General features: G+C 44.4%; 1 protein-coding gene across 2 annotated transcripts in view; it reads right to left on the bottom strand.

Annotated features, from left to right (window-relative positions):
* Positions 1-24,004, bottom strand: part of Cdc42bpb (CDC42 binding protein kinase beta) — a 100,919-nt gene that overhangs the window by 51,097 nt on the left and 25,818 nt on the right. For both annotated transcript variants that reach the window (XM_048431346.3, XM_048431347.3), the window contains exons 2-4: positions 9,853-9,944; positions 2,862-2,945; positions 753-848 (exon numbers count right to left, since the gene is read on the bottom strand). In XM_048431346.3, coding sequence (XP_048287303.3) covers positions 753-848; positions 2,862-2,945; positions 9,853-9,944 — 272 coding nt within the window. The remainder of the gene's footprint in view (positions 1-752; positions 849-2,861; positions 2,946-9,852; positions 9,945-24,004) is intronic.

Below are 24,004 nucleotides of genomic sequence, written 5' to 3'. Positions count from 1 at the left end.
CTTGACTAAGGAGCTTCACAGGGCAAACACAGAAGGCCTCAGATCCCCACTTGGAGACTGGGGGACAACAGCAATTACACCCTGTTCAGTCACTGTTGAGGCAAAAGCACTGACCAGAGGGAGGCAAGCATGGCCCTGTTTCTCTGCAGTCCCCAGAGGCCATTTGGAAACAGTCTCAAGTTTGCTGGCTTAGGGCTGGAAAGTCACCCGAGACTGGAACCCTACACAAGGCAGTCCTGAGGCCTGGAGTGTTTCACAGCTGCCCATACTCAAACCCACACGCGTGGACCACACAGCTGACTCAAGAGCCCCGAGCCACCCTGAGGAGACGCACTGAGAAAGGAGGAAAGAGCTGTGCAGTGCAGAGCTGGGGCTCACGGTCTCAGGCGCTGCTGCTTCTCTCAGGCTCCTGACCCCACTGCCTCAGCCTTCACATCACTAGGACCCAGGTGTGCCACCATGCAGCTGAGTTTCTTATAGTTACACACGATTCAAAATAGAAAAGAAAAAACAAAATAGTGTTTCATACACTTAAAATGTTTTAAGAACCAAGCCATACAGCAAACTAATGGCTTGAGAAAAAAATGATGTACAAACTTTGAAAAACCTGGTTTTTAAAGATTCTACCCCAGGGCTATGACACTGAAACAAAGCCCTCAGTGTTATGGAAAGGTCCACGCTACACTGTCTTACTCTGAGTGGCAGCAAGGAGGAGCCATACTGTTGGGAAGAGCCCGAGTACCCAGACCTACCAGGTAGTTCTCGTCCTGAAAGGCGTAGTGCAGCGCGGTGATCCACTGGCAGTCACCGTTCACCAACACGTCGCGCTCTTCTCGGAAACACGCTGTCTGTGAGGGCGAGAACACAGTCAGTCTGCGTTCATCTAGGCCAGTGCCTTCCAACCTTCCTGAGGCTGCTGTAACCCTTAAATACAGTTCCTCATGTTATGGTGACCCCAACCATAAAATTATTTTTGTTGCTACTTCATAACTGTAATTTTGCTACTGTTATGAATTGTAATGTAAACATCTGTGTTTTCTGATGGTATTAGAGACTCCTATAAAAGAATCATTTAACTTCCCAAAGGGGTCATGAGTACCACTGATTTAGGAAAATATCTCACAGAACATATTCCCAAACACTAGACTCTGTTGTGACCATGATCTGCAGACAGTAGCCCCATTCCTCCTGACTGCCTGGAGCCTGATCTCTTTACCTCACTCAGAACCACTGTTCCCAGCGGCTGCATCTGCACTCTTCCTCACCTGAGCCCTGGGCAAGGGCAGGGATCATGGAAAACACAAATGCCTTCCCCTTCCCCAGTGACTATCTCTGTGGCCCACACCTTCAGGTCACCCTGATGTGATACGTGGATTCAGTAGTAGTTCTCAACAGCACACACCCCACATCCATTACACCATATCCTCACAGCCTCTACAACAGCCTCTTCACACGCCGTAGAGGTGCAATACACAGGGTGCTCAAACGCACACCTCCTTCTGAGCGCATGACTGGCAAGATGGGGACAAGCCCACTTCCTGATCTGAAATACTGTTTATTCAATCTGTGGACTAATAGTCACAACCAGGTGACACTCCTGGTGGCCATGGACACATAGATAAAAGGCTTTTAGCCTGAATGGTTAAAACAGAGCCACGTGTGTGCTCACAAGCGACACACAGTATTTTAGCCTTCTGAGCGGTTGTTAAACTGAAGCTGTGCGATCGATCAAACTTAACCAGTTGTAGCAACTCTTAAATCGGCTCTTTCACTACGGCACTGGGCCCAGACCACACACCTTCCACTCCCCACACTTCTCCCCCTCAACTGCTTCAGTGATTCCTTTGTTTGCCAAAGGGAGCTGGTTTGTGTTTTTGTCAACTTGACAGCAGCTGGAGTCATCTGGAAAGGACCCTCCACTCAGGGACCGCCTCTATCAGACTGGCCTGATACACAGACAAACCTGGGGGGAATTTTCTTGATTAATGATTGATGTAAGAGGCTCCAGCTCACTATAGGCAGTGCCAATGTTGGGCAGGTTGTTCTGAGTTGTGTAAGAAAACAGGCTGAGCAAAACATGGAGAGCAAGCCAGTGAACAGCGATCCTCCATGGTCTCCAATTCAGTTCTTGCCTTGACTTTCTTCAACGATGGACAGGGCAATGATAGGCAAACAAAATCTTCCCTCCCTAAGCTGATTTGGTCAGTGTTTTATCACAGCAACAAGGCAAACTGTGACAGAAATATGTGAGAACAGAAAACACACTGCGAGAATGGAAGGAAGTCACTGTGTACCACTCCAAGGTGGGGATGCAGGTGGCTAAGGCAGTCATGGGGCGACCAGGTGACAAAAAGAAATGCTGACAACTCAGTCAACCACATGACTTCTTATGTGTGGAGATACATCAGAAGAGGAAATGGGCACCAAAGGAGAACAGGCTTGACCAGAGGTGGATTTACAAAGCGGGGAGCCCACAGAGTCTGGCAGAGGAAGACAGAAGAGGAGTAAGCATGTTGGATGGAGCACGGCTGAGAGGAAGATAACGTCATGCTTAGGAGGGATAGGAAGGCAAGGCTGAGAGGGCTGAAAGTGAAGCTGAGACCAGAGTCTGGGTGTGGGGATTCAGGAAGCAAGGGAAAGTGTGTCAAGACTGCAAGTAGTTTCCTTCACCCTTGCCCCTTTACTTGATCCTTTGTATCTACCACCCTCGACGACAGAACACAAAATATCTGCACTACGTGGTTCCCAACAAAGGGTCTCATCTGCATGTGGAAGACGCCTCAAATGTCGCAGGCTGCAAAGGTCAGTGCAACCGTCCTTCTCACACACACCATTTTTACTTATTATACACCCACACATACCTCTGCTCTCTTTAGCATCTCCCATTTGTTGAGAATTTTCATTGCATAAATTCGTTCAGTGCTCTTCATTTTGACAACAGCAACCTAGAATGCAAATTTGAATTTAACAAAAATTTAGCTAATAGTTCAAAAGCCTTGCACATTTAAATGGCAATCCTAACTGCCTGGGAACTCTGAGAAACGAGAAGTCAAAAAAAGAGACGTCTTCTAAATAAAGAAAGATTTGCCCTTTAAACAACAAAACTTGGCTTTACCTTGTAGCTTAGATGGGACCACCTGGCTTAGCTTAAAAAAAAAATTAAATAAATAAACCTACTTCAGTACTAAGCAATGGGACAGGAATTCACTGTCTTCTACTGAGGCAATGTTTTGAAGATTTTCGGTAAAAACAAACACAGCCCTTTCTAAGCTGGCATACAGCTCTCAAGCTTTCTTCCCCCACTCGGGGGCGACCTATACACTCTGTATCCCTTTCCCTCCTGCCCAGGCCCACATCCCTGCCAGCATCCGCAATTACTCATCCAGATCTTTGCTTCACAGAGGTAGTGGCTGTGTGGAAGATCGCATAATCCACAACTACAAGAGTCCAAGAGCTCCTTCAGGCCTGCCTGTAACACCACCTCTTTCAGAGTGGTGTTGACCGTCCAGTCTGTCACATCCTGAATAAACTCCACCGTGACGAGTAGATCAAGATGTGCCCCTGCTTTGCACATTCTACAGTAGGCATCACTTGTCCACTGATCTACATCTCCTTCAAGACACTGTGAGCTATGTCAAGGCCAAGTATCTCTTTGAACATAACAGTTACGGAACAACGGATCTTAGGTGGAACCACCTACTTTCCTGATTTCCTAAACAGCGCATACCTCATGATCCCCAAGAGAGATTAACCATGAGAGTTAACCTGTCCCAAGCATGTGCCATGTGCTGGGGTCAAGCTGAGCAGTATGGACCCTTGCTCAGCTCTCGCAACCCTCAATGGTAAGGATGCTGGAGAGCACTTTTCATAGATGTGGACTTTGAGGATGGGAGGGTGATATGGGATTCCCTTCTGTACGCTGTGAATATGTTTTATTACCATTGGTTAATGAATAAAGCTGTTTTGGCCAATGGCTTAGTAGAGCAAAGCCAGGAGGGAAATCTGAACAGAGATAGAGAGTAGGCTGAGTCAAGGAGATGCCACGTAAGTGCCAGAGGAGTAGCAAGTGGCACTGGCAAACCACAGCCTCAATGTGATACACAGATTAACAGAAATGGGTTAACTCAAGATGTAAGAGCTAGCTAGAAAAAAAAGTCACTGGCCGAAGAGTGTTTTAATTAATACAGTTTCTGTGTGATTATTTGGGGTCTGAGCAGTCAGGAAATGAACAAGCAGTCTCCGCCTACAGGAGGGTCTAGATGACAGCCCAAAAAGTGGTGGAATCTCACTCTCGGGTGCAAACTTTTAAAGCCTACATTACTATGACAGCCAATTCAACGTCTTCAAGCCCAGACAGGCTGCCTGGGTCAAGGACATGTGCCTACACTGTAGTGCTCCCTATAGTGTCAGAGCACTGCTGGTTCTTCACACCAGCCTTTCCCCTGCTCTTTATCTATGGCTTAGAAACCAACAGCTCAGCTTGCTGCAACCTGAGCAAACAGAAAACAGTGCATGCAGTGAGTTTCCGTGGGAGCAGCAGCTCCAGATGCACAGGTACAGGCTGCACCGGAGAGGCTCTTCCCTCTGGAGAGCCAGAATGGGCTAGCTATAAGGCACTGTTAGTTAAAGTGACCTTGGCTTCGCTATGGAAACTGTCCTGCTGCAGAGGGCAGCAGAGCTGGCTTGGAAAAGCGCTGACACTCTGCAGATGATGCACAAAAAATGGGAACTCCAAGAACAGACCCACAGCACTGGGACTCTTGCCGGACCCCAATCCTCGCAAGATGCAAGTCCCACGCAAACTACTGCTGGAAAACATACAAAATGGTCAATACGATGTATGGGAGAGCATGTTAGTTACAGAAAAACACCTATTAAGAATATGTAGAAGTAAAATATTCAAGTAAAAGTTATGTAAAACAAATCCTTGACTGCTAGCTAAGTTTTATGACAAAACAACTTACAAAATAAACAAGGCATAAAATTCTCGTCTGGCCTACCAGAAATTCTCCAGCTCAAACTTCAATTCAACTGTTTCAAAGAAAAACAATCCTCCATGCCGGATGGTGGTGGCATATGCCTTTAACCCCAGCACTCAGGAGGAAGAGGCAGGTGGATCTCTATGAGTTCAAGCCCAGTCTGTCTATAAAGTGAATTCCCAGTCTACACAGGGAAACCCTGTTTGGGGGGGGGGGGGAGAAAGACAAAACAACAACAACAATAAAAATAAAAACAAAAAAACAAGCAAACAAATAAAAACAATCCTCCTGGGGCTAAGGATCTGGTTCAGTCCTGGGGCCCAAGTGCAAAGCCACGTGCCACGCTAGGCTGCTCACATGTGACCCCAGCACTGGGAGGCAGAGTCAGCCTATCAGGTCCAATGACATACACACCCCAGTCCCGACAAAAACAAGGCACAAAGACATGTAATGTCAACCTTTGGCCTACACCAGGACTCCCAGGCACTAACATGTGTAAATACCACCACCACCCCCACACATAGAAATACAGTTATCATTCTAAAACTATGTCTGAAATTAGACATTTGAGCAAAGGAATTTCATGAAATATTAAAAATTGACCTTGGAACATGAGAACAAAGTTAATATTTCATGCTGGTCCTATGCTAGAAGGAAAAAGGAGACAACAAAACAAAACAAAGCAGAACCCATTTTAAATTCACTGTATATACTGTCTGTATGTGAATGCAAAACAGAGTCCCTTTGAGAAAACAGTCGCTGGGCCTAGGATGTGGCTCAGTGGACTTCACTTGACTCATACTTCGAGGCCCTGGATTCTCTCTTCAACACCACACACACACACACACACACACACACACCCTGGGTGGGGCAGCGGAAGCATGCACAAGGTGACCTTTAACAAAAGGACCCCCACCCAGGGCTGCAGTATAGTTAGGATGAAATGGATTCTAAAGTTATGTTCATCTGATTTTTATTTTTTTATTTTATTTATTTATTTGGGGAGGGGTTGAGACAGGGTTTCTCTGTAGCTTTGGAGCTTGTCCTGGAACTAGCTCTTGTAGACCAGGCTGGCCTCGAACTCACAGAGATCCACCTGCTTCTGCCTTCCAAGAGCTGGGATTAAAGGCTTGCGCCACCACGGCCCGTCCGGCTCATCTGATTTTTAATGTGACAACAGCAAGGTAGAGTGGCTGGACTCAAGAGTCACGTCAAGTCCTACCTCAGCTCCAGCTTAGAACTTCAACTCTCATCTTTCCCGGACAACAGGCGCCACATCAGTGTGAGGTTTCTATGACATCCAAGGGTTGCCCAGGGCCAAGTCAGCTGTTGGCTCCATAGTCCCTCAGACACATCCCTCAAGCCTGCTTCTGGTAGGGGGTTGTGTTCCTGTCACAGGTCCCCTATTCAAGGCTGCTCCTGAGATAATGGGGCAGCAGGAAAGCAAGCCCTGATCCCACTATCGTAGTTACCCACAGAAATACCAGTATCGCCCAGTGTGCTGGACAGTTTTACATCAGCTTGACACAAATCATCTGAGAGGAGGGAGCCTCAACTAAGAAAATGCCTTCACCTCAAAGTGATGTGTCAGACTTTGTTAATTCCCCAAGGGAAGCCTTACCCTCTCTGAGGAGTGGATGGGGGATGGAGTGGGGAGAAGATGGGGGAACAGGAGGAGGAACTTGGATTGGTATGGAAAATGAGAAAAGACTGCTTTAAAATAAGAAAAGAAAAAAATGCCTCCATATGCTCTGTCTGCAGGCAAACCTGCTGGCAGTTTCTTAATTAGTGATTGATATGGGAAGGTCCAGCCTACTGTGGTAGTCCTGGGTTCTGTAAGGGCAAGCTGAGCAAGTCAAGTGGAGCAAGCCAGTAAGCATCATCCCTCCATGGCCTCAGCAGCAACTCCTGTTCCCAGGGCCCTGCCCTGTTGAGTTTCCATCCTGACCAGTCAATGTCGGACTACAGGGTGGAAGTGTAGGTCAAACAAACCTTTCCTCCCAGTGTGCTCTGCTCATGGTGTTTCATCACAGCCACAGTGGCCCTGACTGGCACTGGCGCCTGATCTTGCCTGAGGACAGGGTCTCAGGCGGTGCTGCAGGGCAGACAGGTGGCAGGTGAAAGCCTAAATCTGAATGTACTTTATGAGAAGCTGAAGAGAGGGGCCGAGGGCTGTGATCACAGTGACAGACAGGGACCGGCCAAGAACTCTGAGTTAACGAGAACACACCGAAGACTCAGTAAGGACACCTTCCTGTGCCACTAAACACACACATACATGTTCATAAACACAATTCAAACCGATCAGAGGGGAAGAACATTTCTCCCAACAGTGGCTGGCAACTGTCCACACCTTCTGTGACTTGCTCGGTGCTTTCAGAGACAGGTACAAAGACTGGCACACTTCTGGCTGCAGGAACGTCAGCCAGAGGCCAAAGGTTTAGTTTATGGCAGGGGAAACCTAAGAGTGTATGACCACAGGAAAATGAGCAGATTGGCTAGGTGATAAAGCAAGGAGAGCTGGGTGCCAATCCCCGGCCACAGGGACCTGGGAGGATAGACATGGCCACCAAAAGACAACCAAGAGTACACAAAGAGGATTTTTTTGTTTTTTCTTAATTTAAAATTGTACTTACTGTTTTTTGAGATAGGTTAGACTCAAACTCATGGGAATCCTCCTGTCTTAGTCTCCCAACTGCTGCACTATAGGCATGAGCTACTACACCTTATATGGGGGTGGGGTGGTTGTGGTAAAAGTTGCAAGGTCAAGGGGCTGAAAAGAAGGCTTAGCAGTTAAGAACTGCTCTTGCAGAGGACCCAGGTTCAGTTCCCAGCACCCACACCAGGTGGCCCAAATTCTAACTCCAGTTTGAGGAGATCTGACACTCTCTGGTCCCTTGGGTACCTGCATGCACATAAATTCATATAGCCTTACTCACACACACACAAAACCAAAGTAATAAAATTTTGAAACAAAAAAAGATAGCCAGACATGGTGGTATATGTCAATTCCCAGCATGAAGACAGAGGCAGGTGGATCTCTGTGAGCTCGAGGACAGGCTGCCTACATAGAATTCTAAGACAGCAAGGGCTACATAGTGACACCCTGCCTCAAACACCAAAAATAAAAAAGAAGAAAAAGGTGCAAGGCCTTCAAGAGGCCTGGGTTGAGCCCAGTGTCATAAAGAGAAAGAGAGAAAGGGGAAAAGACACAGGAGGGCAGGGGCCAGTCTGGAAGGAGGTTTGGTTCTCTTAACCTAGAGGAGCCTGTGCTGATAAGTGCCATCTGTGAAACTCATTAAAACCCTGAGTTTTGCAACAAAGTTCCCAACACGCCCCCACCTCCATGGGCACACATTATAACTATTTTGGCAAAGGAATTTTCCTTCTTTCATTTCACCTATTAGTCCTGTTCCCACCTGATGTTTCCTCCTATGGGCAGGGATGCCATGGCTGCACTGAGGCCGGCCCTGGTGTGTTCCTCACTCCTGCAGGCAAACGGTGAGCTGGGTGGAAGCTGGCTGACTCTGTCAGACTTTCTCTGCTTCTCACTCTACAACAAACCCATACTCACACCATCAAGCAAGCTACTGACCACTTAAAAGAGTTCTGGCTTCATGTGGAGCTCAGCTTTTACCTGTGGCTCCTTCAAATAAAAAGTTCCCTCCTGGTGAAAATGGAAGAATCAACTGTCTGGGTGTGGGTGAGGTACTGTTAGAGACAGGAGGGGACTTTCAGGATGGAGATACTTTATCGACTAGGTGCTAGCTCTAGAGCAACAGGCCTCTGTCTCAGTCAGACATAATCGTGTTCTTAGATCTGTGTATGTAATTATCCAGGGCAGGACTAAGGTCTACCTGGAGTTGTTGAAAAGCCACTGGGGACTGGATGGTTCTCTCCTCAATGGGGAAAGGGCCGAGAGAGATGGGCCTGGAAAGGAGATATGGGAAGACAGAAGGAGGAGAACAGGGCAAGAACAATATTCAGAGTCCATCACAGTCCTGCAATAAAGTGGGGGTGACTTCCGCAGAAGAGATATACCCCAAACCCTGAGCTGGTTTAGACTCTGTAGTTAGATGGGATCCCAGAGAGAAGCAGCTATTGTCTAAATTACTTTCTTTCATTGTTTGGTTTGTTTTTATAAATGAGAAAATGCATCCCTTCCACTACTTGACTTTCTTGGCAGTACTTTACACTAGTACCCAGTGGGTAATGCCCTTGGGTTCTCCTGTCAGGCAGAGTACAAAGCCCACATGGTGGGATGCACAGCCTTCCTATTGTTTGACTCTTTCTCAGTGATTATCAAGTACTTCGAAAGCAAGCGGGGCCTCAGGTCAAACCTCACTACAGTGCATGGACTGCATGGCCCTGGAGGAGCAGAGAAAGCTGCCCCGGGACAGACAGGACAGGATAGCACTGGTGCTGATGCCACAGAGTAAACCTGACTTAATCCCTCTTGCAGTTTTTGGATAATGTCAAGAGCCAGGAATCCCAGCACTTTGGAGGCAAAAACAGAAGGATCAAAAGTTCAGTTACATAGTGAGTTCAAGGTCAGTCTGGGCTATATGAGATCTTGATACCCCCATCCCTCAACCACACACAAAAAGCAAGGAAACAAAAAAGGAGAGAGGAAGAATCCCCCCCCCCCCAATTTCAATCAACAAATTGAAAACTTATTTATTTATATTATCTTCAAGAAGCTAGTTTTTGAAGCCCCAAAATATGCAGGGTAATTCACCAATAATAAATTTTGTTTTCTTACTTCTGTTTCTCAGAGTTTACCCACCCAGAACTCCCCAGATGATGCCAGCAGACAGGTGCCCAAGAAGTATGGAGCCAGCAGAGCCTGGGCCATGCAGAAGGAGTCTCTTACCTCACCAAAAGCCCCTCTTCCGATCACTTTGATGATCTCAAAATCTTCCCGATGAAGCTGCATGTCCTTCACAAGCTGTGTGAATGGCTTAGCTAAAGGCAGAAAGAAAAATTGCAATTTAGTCCAGCACACTAACACTCTATCAAAACCTAAATGATGGAGGTATCACACCGTATTATAGGTTTCTCTCAATGTGGATGCTTGTCAGCAGGTACAATTTAGTTTCTACTGTAGCAAACATTATGGCTACAGTATCCCCTGGTCAAAACAAAACCAAACAACCACTGTAAATTTCCTGGTCCGATCCAAGGCTGGTCCACTGAGAGAGCAACTGGCACGCCCACATCATCATAAGGAACTTGTTTGCCTATTCTGGCTCCTAGTGACTACCAGCGTCCCATGACATTAACTGGTTTGGGGCTGTCCCCCTTCATCCTCTATTTTCTTGTGACTTTTTCTCCCTTCTGCCTCTGTCCAAATTTTCTTCCTATAAGAACACCAATCTTGTTGACTTTAGGGCCCTCCCTGTTACAGTTGTGACCTCAGGTTAACTTGGTTATGAAGACACTGTTTCCAAATAAAGTCATATTTTGGGGGGACACTTCATCCCAGTACTACACCTTCCAAAAACTCAGCTCTTTACTCATCTATAAAACATAGCAGTAATAGAGTTACTCTCAAAGAGTTGGTGTGAAGAACACATAGTAACATGGAATGTCTGACTGTCCTCCCCGAGTCTTCAAGGAAACAATAGACCACACCTTGACTTTGGCCTTTTTAGCCTTCAACTGTGACAAGCAAAGCTCGAACACTTTCAGCACCACCCTCCATCTCCACCAGTATGACAATGTATGGTTATCCCAGGAAATTCACACAGAGGTGTACTCATTTCTCCCCAGGACAGAGTAAGTGCCAGGAATGAGGCTGGTCTGCCACTCTAGAGGAAGTGTGCCCTTGACCACCCTCCCTCCTGCCAAAGACGCTGATTGCTATAATATACCTGCCTGCTTTCACCGTCAAACCCACATTTCTATTGATCCTAATTACCAGAGGATTTTCTTTCTTCTTCTTTGTTTGAGATAGGGTTTCTCTGTGTAGCTCTGTCTTAGAACTCGATTTGTAGACCAGGCTGTCCTCAAACTCATAGAGATCAAACCTGCCTCTGCCTCCAAAATGCTGGGATTAAGGTGTTTACCACTACCGCCTGGCTACTCTAAGGTTTCTAGAATGTTAAGTAGTTGGAAAACTGAGCAAATGTATTAATTCTTACCACTGCATTTACATTAATATCTAAAACGAGCTCTGCCAAAATGTACGATGTGATATTTTAAAGACTTTACATTGACAGCCATACAGTTAACCCTACTTCTCTATACTTCTTACACGGTTGCTCAGTACTATTAAGGTTCGGTCACTATCGTTTGTTGTTCCCGGCAATACTGGAAGCCAAAGAAGACTCTTGGCTTTCTTCAGAGCTGGGCAGAGGACTCTGGTCCTTCACCATAAATGCCAGCCGCGCAGAGCTCAGCAAACAGTGCACAGAGCCTAACAGGAAAACCCTCAAGGGTCATCTACAGTTCATGCTTGTTTCTTTCCAATATCACCAAAATAACCATTCTTAAAACCCCCGAAGGAAACAAGTCTTTTAGACAGCTACTGAACACCACCTCTCACAATCTTTTAGGGGAACCAAACAGTGCCTTCCACTCTCCTGGGAGGAGAAGCAGGGGCCCTGACTTCTGGACGAGCCAGAAGGGAAGTGTGCCTTCCGAGAGCACAGATGCAAACAGCAGCGGGGCTTTCTGGAGCCGCAGAAGCAGGTGCACAGCCTGAGCGCCTTCACTCAAACAGCGCAAGCACACAGAAGCTCTCAGGAAGTAAAGAAAATTCCACCTACAAAAGTGTCACATGCGTACTGAACTTGCCCACATTGCCATTTCAGTTCTTGTTCCTGGACATAGTCAATTGCTTACAAGCTTCTGTTCCAGTTTTATTTTACTCGTGACTTTCATGTTTTATATCAGTCAACAATCACTTTAATAGATTTATGAATTGAGTCTATTTGATACGCTAATTTTAATAAATATTATTTTCATAGAGTGAATAAGTTTACAATGATTTGCATACATACTTTTTATTATTCCAATTATTTTTATTTTTCCATTCAAAAATTTATACTTCCTCCCCTCTTCCCATTGCCCTCCTGTTTCCCCACTCACCCTTCTCCCTCCCCCTCCCTCCTGAAGTCCAAGGCCCTCACCCCTACATCCAGGCCTAGGAAGCTGTGCATCCAAATAGACTAGGGTCCCAAAAAGCCAGTACATGCAGTAGAAACAAGCCTTTATCAATGCCTTTATCAATGGCTTCTCAGCCCCCATTGTCAGCCACATTCAGAGAGTCCGGTTGGAAGAAGTCAGGACCGTGAGAGGTTGGTCCACCCACTGAGGCAATGTGCTGATCTAATGGGAGTTCACCAAATCCAGCTGGACCGGGACTGAACGACCATATTCCAATTAATTTTGAAGATGAAATTCCTGGACTCTCCAAGGAACAGAGAAATGTTTTACAGCACCTAAGATGCCTTCCCAAGCAAGCCTAACCCAGACCACACTCTTGACACCACAGCGCTCAGATGCTGCCTGGAGAGCCGCAGCCTCCTAGCAGCTGTGCTCTGTGCACACCACACACTGCTCCTCCTACTGGAGAACTGCTTTACTCTTGTTCTGCCGAGTCGTAACAGCTACAAATGAAATTCTTGTATGCTGTGACCTTTTTTTTTTTTATGAATTATACTATTTTTTAGTTTACAGAAATTAGTTTAAGGAAAATTATCTTTTTATATATTTTTTTTTGGTTTTGAGACAGGGATGAAAGCTATCTTAATAAATTGTAATTGGTTCTTTTTCTCCTATCATTTTATTAAGGTTTAGAAAAATCAATTAACCCTTTGAAGAACATATTTAATCCTATTTTCTGTTAAATGGCTTTTTAAAAAAAATTTAATCCTTTATGTTACCTAATGTTCATGTCTTAGCAGGTGTGAAATGCAGATTTTAATGCTTGTTTTAACCACCCATGTGTGTTTAAGTATTCTAAAAATGATTTGCCTAATTCTGCTCAATTCTCCCTTCTCAGGCAAGAAGAAAACACCTCCACTGTGGGGTCCCAGAGAAAACCTCCAGCCTTTACCACAGACTCGGGTCATCAGGACGTCAGGTGACAACCCAACGGTGGCATCACCTTAGAATTCACTCCCCACTCTGGGAATACATTTCTTCTTTCTGCAACAGAAAGTTCTTTCCAGGACTCAGCTGTTCTACCCACTGGAGCCCACGCCCAGGCTGCGCTGCTTCTCTGACCTCTCGGCCTGCACCCCTAGTATCTGACTAACTGTGCTGCAGGCTGTCACCTCCATGCCCTCTTTGTAGTTTCTCCTGCACCAGCTGCCCTAAGGTTACTTCATCATCTTTGTCAAGCTTTCCTTCTGCTTGCTGATGGTTTTTGTTGCTTGTGCATTTGAACAGTTGTGTCCAGGTGTCCCTCAAAAGGTTGACGTGGAGTTATAGGTCAGTCTGATAAATGACAAGTACAGAAACAAACCTAAGGGAGAATTTGGCAAGGTAAAGGAACTACAAGAGTAAAACCAGGAAATCAATGTAAACAAAGTGAGACACAAAACGGAAGCATGGAAAAAAATCCTTGAGAGTTTATCTAGCACTTTCTTTAGGTCAAAGAACAAAGGAGTTGGAGCTCACATTCTGTGGCTGATAGAGCAAGAAAGACTTCTGTGCTTAGGAACAGGTTGAGGATGGAGGGGTGACCTGGCACAGATGTAGCAATGTAAGTACACAGTCCTAGACAAAGCTGATGGGAGGACGGGAAGGAAGCAGGGGTAACTGGGGAATCCAACAGGGTCAGTACAAACTCCCCATTTCCATCATACAGAGAGGACAGGGAGATCATTTCTCAAACATATATACTGAGGGAGAGACAGACAGACAGACATATAGAAATGAGCATATATTTGGCACAAATAATAAAACCCAGAGACAGATATTGGGGTTCAACCTGAAGATCAGAAAAGCAAAGCAGTCAGCCACTGGCTCTTACCACTAACCTCAGACCAAAATGGTGATACTGCCTCTGTGAATCCTCAGAATGAGACTGAGACTGAGACCTGTCTTCCCTTCTCCCCCCGTTTTATAATCCTCTGTAGTGCTGGGAGTAAAGGCGTGTACCACCACTGCCCAGCCTCTATAGCTAACTAGTATAATTGCTGGGATTAAAGGTGTGTGCAAATACTGGCTGGCCAGTATGGTTGACTAGTGTGGCTGCTTTGTACTGAACTTTAGGCAAGCTTTATTTATTAAAACACAAATAATATACCACTATATTTACCTTTTTGTCTAAAATAAAAAAGGAAGGCTATAACTAATATAAGAAAACTATAAATAATAAGTACAATACTATATACAATATATACAGGCAATAAATACATCAACAATGTTTAGTTCATTTGCATCTGGCAAATTCAGAGAAAATATTCCATTATCTATCCTGTCTTGGTGAGCCCAAAGTCTTGTGCCTAACTTATTTCCTATAATAACATGCTTTCCACGTCTGGTAAACAAGGAAAACTATAACTATCTAGTCTTCAACTCCCTCAGAGACCCAAGAAGGAAATAATATTAATTGAGTAAGCAGGAAGTGTGAGCAAGCGACTTTCAAAAATTGTGTGAAATGAGAGAAACAGCTGGCTGCCTGGACAGTAATAAGTCAGGTCCCCTGTTTCTCCTCACAGGTTTAAAAAAAGACTTTTCCATCACATGGGAATAAGCCAAGGAAATTATAAGGAAATGTTCCTACTTGTTCTTTAATCAGCCAAACACCACCACCTGTAGGAAGTAACCCAAAGGGTACTCAAAAGAATAAAATCTGGCAGATGGAATAGATGTGTTCCATTTTACAGAGTTTGGAAAACTAAAATATGTACACCACATCATTGATACCTAATTCAGGTTTTCAATGGACAACTGCTTTGAGTTTGGAAAAGACTGGTTCGGTAATTATATGTTTGCTAGAAGTTATGGCAATCATGGGTATACCTGTACAAATAAAGACAGACAATGCTCCAGCATACATCTCTAAGAAAATGAAAGTTTTTTGCTTATTATAATATAAAGTATATTATAGGGATACCACACAATCCTACAGGGCAGGCAGTTACAAAAAGATCAAAATGAACTCTAAAGGATATGTTAACAGAAAGGGATGATAAATAGCCTCAGAAATAGATTGAATAATGCTTTATTAACTCTGAATTTTCTAAATGCTACTGGCATGATTTTTTTTTATGAAATTCCGAGGTCTTTAGCACATTTCCAATGAAGAATTGAACAATTTTTGCATGTGCTAGAGGACCTGGCAGACCCACATGGGACAGGATGTGGGTTATGTATGAGGGACGGTGTCTATTCCTGATTATATCTTGTACCTGAATAAATAATGAGGTCAATTCTGTGTCATCTGGTATAAATTCAACGGTTTCAATATGCAAAACAACTCTTTAGAAGTCATAGAGTCTACACTTGATCTCTCCTAATTTCTACCTTTTGTGGTCTAATATTTTGTAAGCCTATTTTATAACCTAAATAATTAATAGAATCTCCTCTTTGTATTTTTCCAGGATCAATTTGTAATCCCCAACAAGGAAAAATTTTCTTTACTTCTTCAAACATTCTTTCTAAAGTATCTACATTTGAATCAGATACTAACAAGCCATCCTTGTAATAGTAAACTATAGATTCAAGAAATTGCTTATGTATCATTTCCAATGACTGACTTACAAAATATTAGCATGGGGTAGGGCTATTTAACATTCCCTGTGAGAGAACCTTCCATTGGTATCTTTTAGCAGGCAAGAATTATAAGTAGGCACTGTGAAGGCAAATTTTTCTGTGTCTTTTTCTTTAAAGGTTTAGTGAAGAAACACTCTTTAAAAGCAATAACTATAAGAGGTCATCCTTTAGGCAATAAAGAAGGCAAAGGAATGCCAGACTGTAGAGAGCTCCTTGGCTGAATCACCTTATTAACAGCTCTCAGATCTGTTACTATTCTCCATTTTCCAGATTTCTTTTTAACAACAAATGTAAGAGAATTCCAAGGACTGGTTGATTCTTCAATATGCTGAGCATCTAGTTGTTCCTTGCCAACTGTTCTAAAACCTGCAGTTTCTCTATTGCTAAAGCCCAATGCTTATCCCATACAGGTTTGTCTGTCAATCATTTTAAAGGGAGGGCTGTTAGTGCCTCTGAAATAGCAGCAGATGCTTGGCCCTTTCTTGTACAACCTGAATGGTTGGTTGTGCAAGACAGCTGTTAATTGTTCTTTATAAAAACCTTCTAATATTTTCCAGAAACATACATTAATTTATACTTTGTTTCTAAGATTGGGGGAATGTTAATCTGAGTATTCCATTGCTATAACAAAAAATGTCCCTACAATTTCATTGCTATTTTAGCCACATATGGTTTTAATCTTTCTCTCTGTCCTTCTGGTCCTATACATTTGACCCATCTCACACTCTGCTTTACCTGAGATAAAATTACAATTCCTAAAAACTGAACATTTATATCCTGAAGAAGTCAATTTGGATGCCAAGATTCTGATGAAATTATTACATCCACACCTGTGTTTACCAGACCTTCAATGATGTCATTTATTCATGTTTTTAATTTTGGTTTTTGCTCATTTACAGAAGTTTGCCAAAATATTCACTTTATACTTTCTCCTGATTTTTTTTTTTTGTTCTCTCTTCTATAGCTGTTCTATTATCCAGAGCAGTATAGTTTCTTATATTAGGCTTTAGGTTAATTGTCTGGGAAGGAGTTGCCTCTATGATGACAGGAAAGGACTGAACCAGATTTGGCATAAGGGCCTGTAAGAAGCCCCTCATGGAGTTTTCCAATGGCAAAGATTATCTTGAATACTCCTCATTGATCTACACTCATTAGTCCAATGCCTGCCTTAGCCACACCTTCCTCATAATCCAGCAGAGGGGTGTTCTGAATGAGATATTCTTAGAAAAAAAAAACAGTTTCTAGGAACACCCTGTCTACAGTCCCTTGTAGGTGACCTTGTTTGTGATAATTATAATATTTGACATTTTGATTTTTCCTCAAACCTCTGGAAATCACCTCTCCTATCCATGTACCATCATGGTCATGAGATTCAATATTAATTGTATCTTGAATCCATTCCTCCAAGGTGCTGACCTTGCCTTTAACAGCCTAATTATCCTTTTGCGAAGAGAATTGGCATTTTCAAAAGCCAGAGATTCTATTCTGTTCTAGCTTCTGAATTTGGCATCATTCTATTTATTGCTCAAGTCAATCTTTGTAAGAAATCCATAAAGGCTTCTTTTGCACTCTATATAACTTTAACAAGTGACTCGATTTTCTTTCCTGATTCTCCAATTCTGTCCCAAGCATTCAAAGCTGCTGCGCGGCATAAACCCAGGGTGTGGTCATCATACACTGCTTGTCTTTTTATAGTAGCATAGTCTCCTTCTCCAAGAATTTGATCTTGGAAGATTTCCCTACCTCTAGCTTTACTCCATTGTTCAAAAACATTAGCCTCTTCTCTGAACCACAAACACCATTATAATTGTGAACCAGGCTCTAAAACATCTTTAACCAATTCTATCTAGTCTTTATGGATAATTCTATTACAAACTGACCACCAGTTTAACATTTGCTTCAAAAAAGGTAAATGCATATCATATGAGATTATTGCTTCCTAGAATCTCCTTAAATCTAACACTGACACAGGAATCCAGTTATCTGTAACAGAGCCTCTGCTATTTGGCAACTCCTGTAAGGTTCCTGGGTATATTAAGGTTGGTTGTATGAAAACCTTAGGCTGTTCCTCTCTATTCTTATAATGCAGTGCTGGAATTGGTTCTCCATTAAATTCCTCTGTCTGGATTTGAATATCTCTGTGATCTTTTTTATTAGGTTTTTCTAAGGCCTGTATCTTAGCACTCAGGTTAACCAACATTTTTAGTGATGCGACAAAAATCATAATGCTGAGAATGTTTACAATTGACATTACATAAATCTCATCTAAATTAGATAGCATCTCATTTAATCATTCCATTTTTAAACTGTCTAGCATATTATCTTACAGAGACCCAAATCCCCCCAGTGTAATGATTTTTTCATTTTTTTAATGTGGAAAAAAAAAAAACCTCTCTTTTAACTAATTCCTCCCTTTAAGAATTTCCAATTTTCTTACCAAATCTGCCAATGATGTTGATGAAGTGTGAGGCTGACTGCTGCTGCGTAGAAAGCCTGACTGGACTTCAGGACAGCTACCTAGTTTGGCAGCAGCCCAAGAAGGGGGTTCATGGAGAACCCACAACCCACAGTGGGGGGAGAGAGAGAGACAGAAAGTTTTCCTGTCTGAAAAATGTACAGGAAATTGTTCAGAAAAAGCATGTGTGTCAGGGGGCTGCCTGAAGGCAGAACCAGCCAGTCTAGAGCTGGTGAGTCCTGTGGCATTTGGAACCCAAGTGCTTCTGGAGTTTAGGTGGCAGCTGGAGACTGTTTCAGAGAGTCTACAACAGGAAAATCCCAAACTAGCTCAGAGGCTTGGGGGGTGGGGAGAGAAAGCCTAGCCAGATGAGATTGAAGCCGCACATGCAGCTCTGGCCTGTGCGGGTGGCTTTTTTGTGAGTTCTTACCCAAAACATTGGGTGCCAAATGTAGTACAAATAATAAAAACCCAGAGATAGATATTAGGGTTCAACCTAAAGATTAGAAAAGCAAAGCAGCAAGTCACTGGCTCTTACCTCTACCTCAAACCAAAATCGTGATCCTGCCTCCATGAGTCCTCAGAATGGGACTGAGTGTGAGACTTGTGTTCTCCCATCTTATACACTTCTCTAGTGTTGGGATTAAAGGCGTGTACAACCACTGCCTGGCCTGTATGGCTGAATAGTCTGGCTGCTTTGCACTGACCTTCAGACAAGCTTTATTTATTAAAACACAATGACATACCACTATACACAGATGTAAGTGGGTGTACACAGAGACAGAAGATCAAGTTCCATCCCCCGAGGGGCACAGAAACAGAAACTTCAATAAAAACGAGCCCCTGATACCAGGTTTCAGTTTCTCAATGTCCTCCACCAAAGGAGCCAGGTCTCCCCACGCAGGCCAGCCCACCCTGTGGTGTGAGGACAAGCTCAAGGATGGCCCAATAAACCACAATGGTCACAAACCCAACAACACACAAAGCAAACCAAGGACTTAGTTCTGACACTAATAAGTTCTTCTGCTGGGAAAAATGGGATACCAGATCCTAGTAGCAACTGGGGAAGCAAGAAGCAAGATGTGAGGTAAGAAGCCACAAGCCTTGTGGTAAAATATAGAATAATAGAAATGGGTTCATTTAAATTGTAAGAGCTAGTTAAGAATAAGCCTGAGCTAATAGGCCAAAGAGTTTGTAGGTGGGAGAGAAACCTCCAGTTACCAGTCTCTGTGAGTTCAAGGCCAGCCTAGTATACAGAGTGAGTTTCAGGATAGCCAGAGCTAAACAGAGAGACTATGTCCCAAAAAGAACTATTTATTTATGAGGATGTTCTGCCTGCACGTGTTTGTGTTGCACATATGTGTAGTCCCCCGAGAGTCCAGAAGACAGTGTCAGATCCTCTGGAACTGAAGTTACAGAGGGTTGTGAGCTGCCATGTAGGTATCTGAAATTAAACCCTGTTCCTCTGAAGAGCATCTTTCCAGTTCATACAACACTCACACAACACACTTTTAAAAGGCAATGTTATGGTCAGTCAGCCACAACTGGTAATGATACTGACTCTCACAGTGATATATATTATAAACGGAGTAGGAAGACCACATGTAACAATTCTAAGTTTCAAGAAGGGAAAGAACTGTAGCCAGACACAGGAACTAACACCTGTAATCTCAAGACTCAGGAGGCAGAGGCAGAAGCATGGGTTACACAAAAAGAGACAAAAACAAATAAGCCACAACAGAACTTTCTTGCATAATCTATCAATACCTATCTATGTCTAAACACCAAATACTACCAGGTCAGTAAATACCCACAGGGAAACTTTAAGTGCTAAGGACCAGGATGGGACCTAGAGTAGAGCCCATGATGGCTCACTCCACTGTCAGTACTCTCAGCCTTAGACTCTGGGAGCCTTGAGACACTCCCACACACTGAGTTTCCCCACTCACAAAGTGGACTTGAAGCCTAGGTCTACCTCCCATGGGTTAACACTGCTTTCTCTCCAGCACAGCCACAAACTTGTGAAGACTGACGGTCACTCTGACAAGCCATCAAAAGGCTTACACCACCATGTCTACTTGGACAGCTAGACTTCCTATTTCTCTAGACCACATTCAATTTTTCCTCTTTTTGTAGAGCTAGAGGTCAAACGTAGAGTCCCTTATAAGTGTTCTACACTGAGCTGTAGATCTCTGTTGCCTCTCTGAACTTATCTTGTTGCCCAAAAGGTAATGAATTCATCAAGATAACTACTATGAAAGAGAAGATGGCTCAGTAAGTAACACTGCTTGCTGGGCAGGAATGGTTCTGTGTGCCCAAGCAGAGGAGTCAGGAACAGGTGGATCCCAGGAGCTTAATGGTCAGAGTCAACACAGCCAAAAAGGCAAACTTCCAGTTCAACAAGAGACCCAGTCTCAAGACAAAAGGCAAAGAGCAATAGAGGGAAACACCTGCTATCCTCCTTGGGCCTCTGCAGCTCACAAAGGCACACTGATACCCACTGTATACACCACATACAAATACAAAGAGAAACTACTGATAAATATGAGATCCAAACTGCAAGAAAAATTGAAGCCCAGTGTTCCTTTAAACAGGAAGCTCTGCCAGGAAGAACTAGGGGAGGCAACAGGAGATGTGACTGCAAATCACTGTGAAAAGAGAAGCTGATGCCGCCTACCTCGGCTTGTTCACCAAGAGAGGATGTAAGATTAGATCAACTGAACAGAGGGTCTAGCAGGGAAGAGCTAGAGGAAGGAGGACCGTGGTCAAGGTAACTGCCCACAGAAGGCAGGCATCAAGTTTCACTTTCCCCACCTAGCTGCTCTACCCACATGCCTGGCATCCGGATCTGGACTTAGTCTCTCCACTCTTCTGTCTCTGTCGCTGTGTCGGCATCATTATGTTTGCAACTGAATTCCCTTGATGACCGCCCAGTACCAACAGCATGTTATCACAGGGAAACAGGGACCCCTGAAAGCCGCTGACGTGTGTGGAACACACAGATGTAAGTCAACTCTACCTGAAGGCTGCCTGCTTCTAAGAACGCCTCTCCTTTTAAGGGCCTTTTGGAGACATAGTGTGGCCACCTGGCACTGGGGCAGACATAGCGTAGCCACTTAGCACATGGACAGCTCCCTTCAGGAAACATAGGATGGCCACCTGGCACACGGCCAGCTCCCTGAAAACACCTGCTCCTAGTGAGGGCACAAAAGATTAATACTCACCATAAGAGTTCTGAAAAAATGTGCTCAAATTATAAAAACCACACTCACTTGTATAGATAGCTAGATATTTGTAAAGTGACAACAACCTATACCCCAGGCAGGCAACTACAAATCCTCCACCATGTACCATGAGCAGGAGAAAACTGAACTGACTCTTTCAAGAAGTCCCAGTGGTACCTCACTCTAGTTCCTACCTGAGAACCCTCCCGCCCAAGCTGACACAGATCGCAGACTGCAACACTCTTAGCGAACAAACTTAATGAACTATTCAACATGAGACTTAAGGGTAAAGAGGAAGCGTTTTAACAGTGAGTCAGGAGCCAAGCCAGCTACAGGCTTGGGCAGTGAAAGTCCACTGGGGTGGGGAGGCTGCGCTGAGTCAACACCAGATGGGAAACCTTCATTCCAGCAGGATACAGTCATGGGAGGAGCCGCCTATGCCCCTTGATGAAGCCATTCACACCTGATTTCCAGACCAACTCAGGCCCTCACCGGCCTGCACGCCGTGGCTGTCAGGTACCTTTTCTCCACTCATCCACTTGGTTGAAGTTGCTTTGTCATTACAGAAACAAGGTTCATTACCTCACTGCGCATCACCCAACAGTGTTTTGACTTCCTGCTCAAGGACGGTACACCCCACTTGAACCCTCCAAGAAGGCAGTGATTTCAGTCACATGGAGTACTGTCCTGGAGGAGTCCTTCAGAAAAGCAAAGACCCTCTGCTGAATGAGCAACTTTACAGTAAGGCCAGCTTTCCTTGCTTGAATAGAAATTTAATTTAAAATTCTAGGGTTGGGAATGTAGCTCAGTATAGAGCTTTGACCAGCTGCATAAAGCTGGTTCCATCCCCAGCACCATCTCTCTCCCCCAAAAACTTAAAATGAAAAATAACCTAGTGTAAAATGGAGTGAGTTGAAGTCACAGAAACACAGCAAGGGCTTCATGACAAAACTCCCATTCTGCTTGCTGGTGCACCCACAAGACAACCAGTTTCTAGGCCATTTCTTCTACAAGCTCCTAGAAGCATCCTGTCTGTGTACACCCCAAATTTAAAAGAAAGGAAAGTCAGAAGTAAAGAACAAGTGCTCAAAACCCAGGAGCTGAGGTAAGAGACTTTAAGTTCAAAGTCAGTCTGGGCTACACAGTGAGTTTCAAGCTGGTCACACTAGACTATGGGACCCTGTCTCAAAAAGCAAGCAAGCAGGTAAAGGTGCTTGTCCAAACATGATGACCTAAATTCAATTCCTGCAAACCACATAGTAGAGGAAAAAAACAACTCCCACAAGCTGTCCTCCGACCTCCACATGTGCCCTTCTTGAACAGACATGCATGTATGCATGTTGTCAAACATGGACACATACACACACAGGATAAAAGAAACAAAACAAAAACCAAACCTCAACTCCAATCAAAAGATTTTTTAAAAAAAGGCCTCAGAGAAGGCTGAAACAAGTCAGGATTAGTAATGCTCTGGACGCTTCTGCTCTCTGAGCACAGAGGTGTCAGAGTGGGTTCCTCGGCACCCCCAGTTTGATTTCTATGGCTGTGGCAAACATCATGACCAGAAGAAACCTGAGGAGGAAAGGGTTTCACCTGACAGCTTACAGGCCAGGAAAGTGAGAGCAGGAACTAACGGCAGGAACTGAAGCAGAGGCCATGGAGGATGTTGTTTACTGACTTGCTCTCCGTGGCTCACTCAGCCTGCTTCCTTACAGAACATAAGACTACCTGCTCAGGGTTGGCACTGTCTACAGTGGGCTGGACCCTCCTACATCAACCACTAATCAAGAAAATGCCCTCACGGCCTAGCCTACAGGCCAGTCTGATGAAGGCATGTTCTAAACCGAGGTTCCTTCTTCCCAGGTGACTCCAGTTCACCTGGCCAGCAGCATCTGCTGGGAGAAGGCAAGCAGATTTTGTAATGTACTTTCTACTGGGAGCACCTGAGTTTAGAAGTCAGGGTGCTTCCCCCTGAAGGCTCTCTTCCCAAGGGGTTCTGCCAGCTAACCAAAGTCATGCTGAAAAGGACCCAGAGGCACATGGTGCCCTGAATACAAACTGATGGTTTTTTGGTGCTGGCAAGATGGCTGGGTGAGTAAAAGTGCTTGCTGCCAAGCTGATGACCTGAATTTCGTCCTTGGAACCCACACAGTAGAAAGAGAACCAACTCTGTCCTCTGACCTCCATATTCATTCCATGGTCTGCACCACAACCAGCCCCCAGTCAGACACACAAAATAAGTAAATACATGTTAAACAACAACAAAAACACGTGGTTTCAAAAGTGGAATGTTCAAGATAGGCGTCACAAACTTGTGACTTGCAATGTTTAAGGTACCTCAATCTGTGTGTGCACACACGTGTATGTGTGTGTTGTGTGTATGTGGCACTGCGTGTACGCACACTCATTAGTGGACAGATAAGGGGAGGCAAAAGTCAACATCAGATGCCATCTTTGATGCATTCTATCTTACTGTTTGAGATGGGTCTTTCACTGGACCTGGAGCTCAGCACTTTGTCTGGACTAGCTGGCCAGAGGACCTCGGAGATGCACCTGTCTCTCTGCCTCCCCCAGCACTGGAGTTATGGGTGCTATGTCATCATACCGAGCTTCTC

The sequence above is a fragment of the Myodes glareolus genome, chromosome 11, assembly GCF_982192425.1.
Source record: "Myodes glareolus chromosome 11, mMyoGla1.1, whole genome shotgun sequence".
In the NCBI taxonomy this organism is placed as follows: domain Eukaryota; kingdom Metazoa; phylum Chordata; class Mammalia; order Rodentia; family Cricetidae; genus Myodes; species Myodes glareolus.
This window is presented reverse-complemented; position numbering and strand designations above follow the sequence as displayed.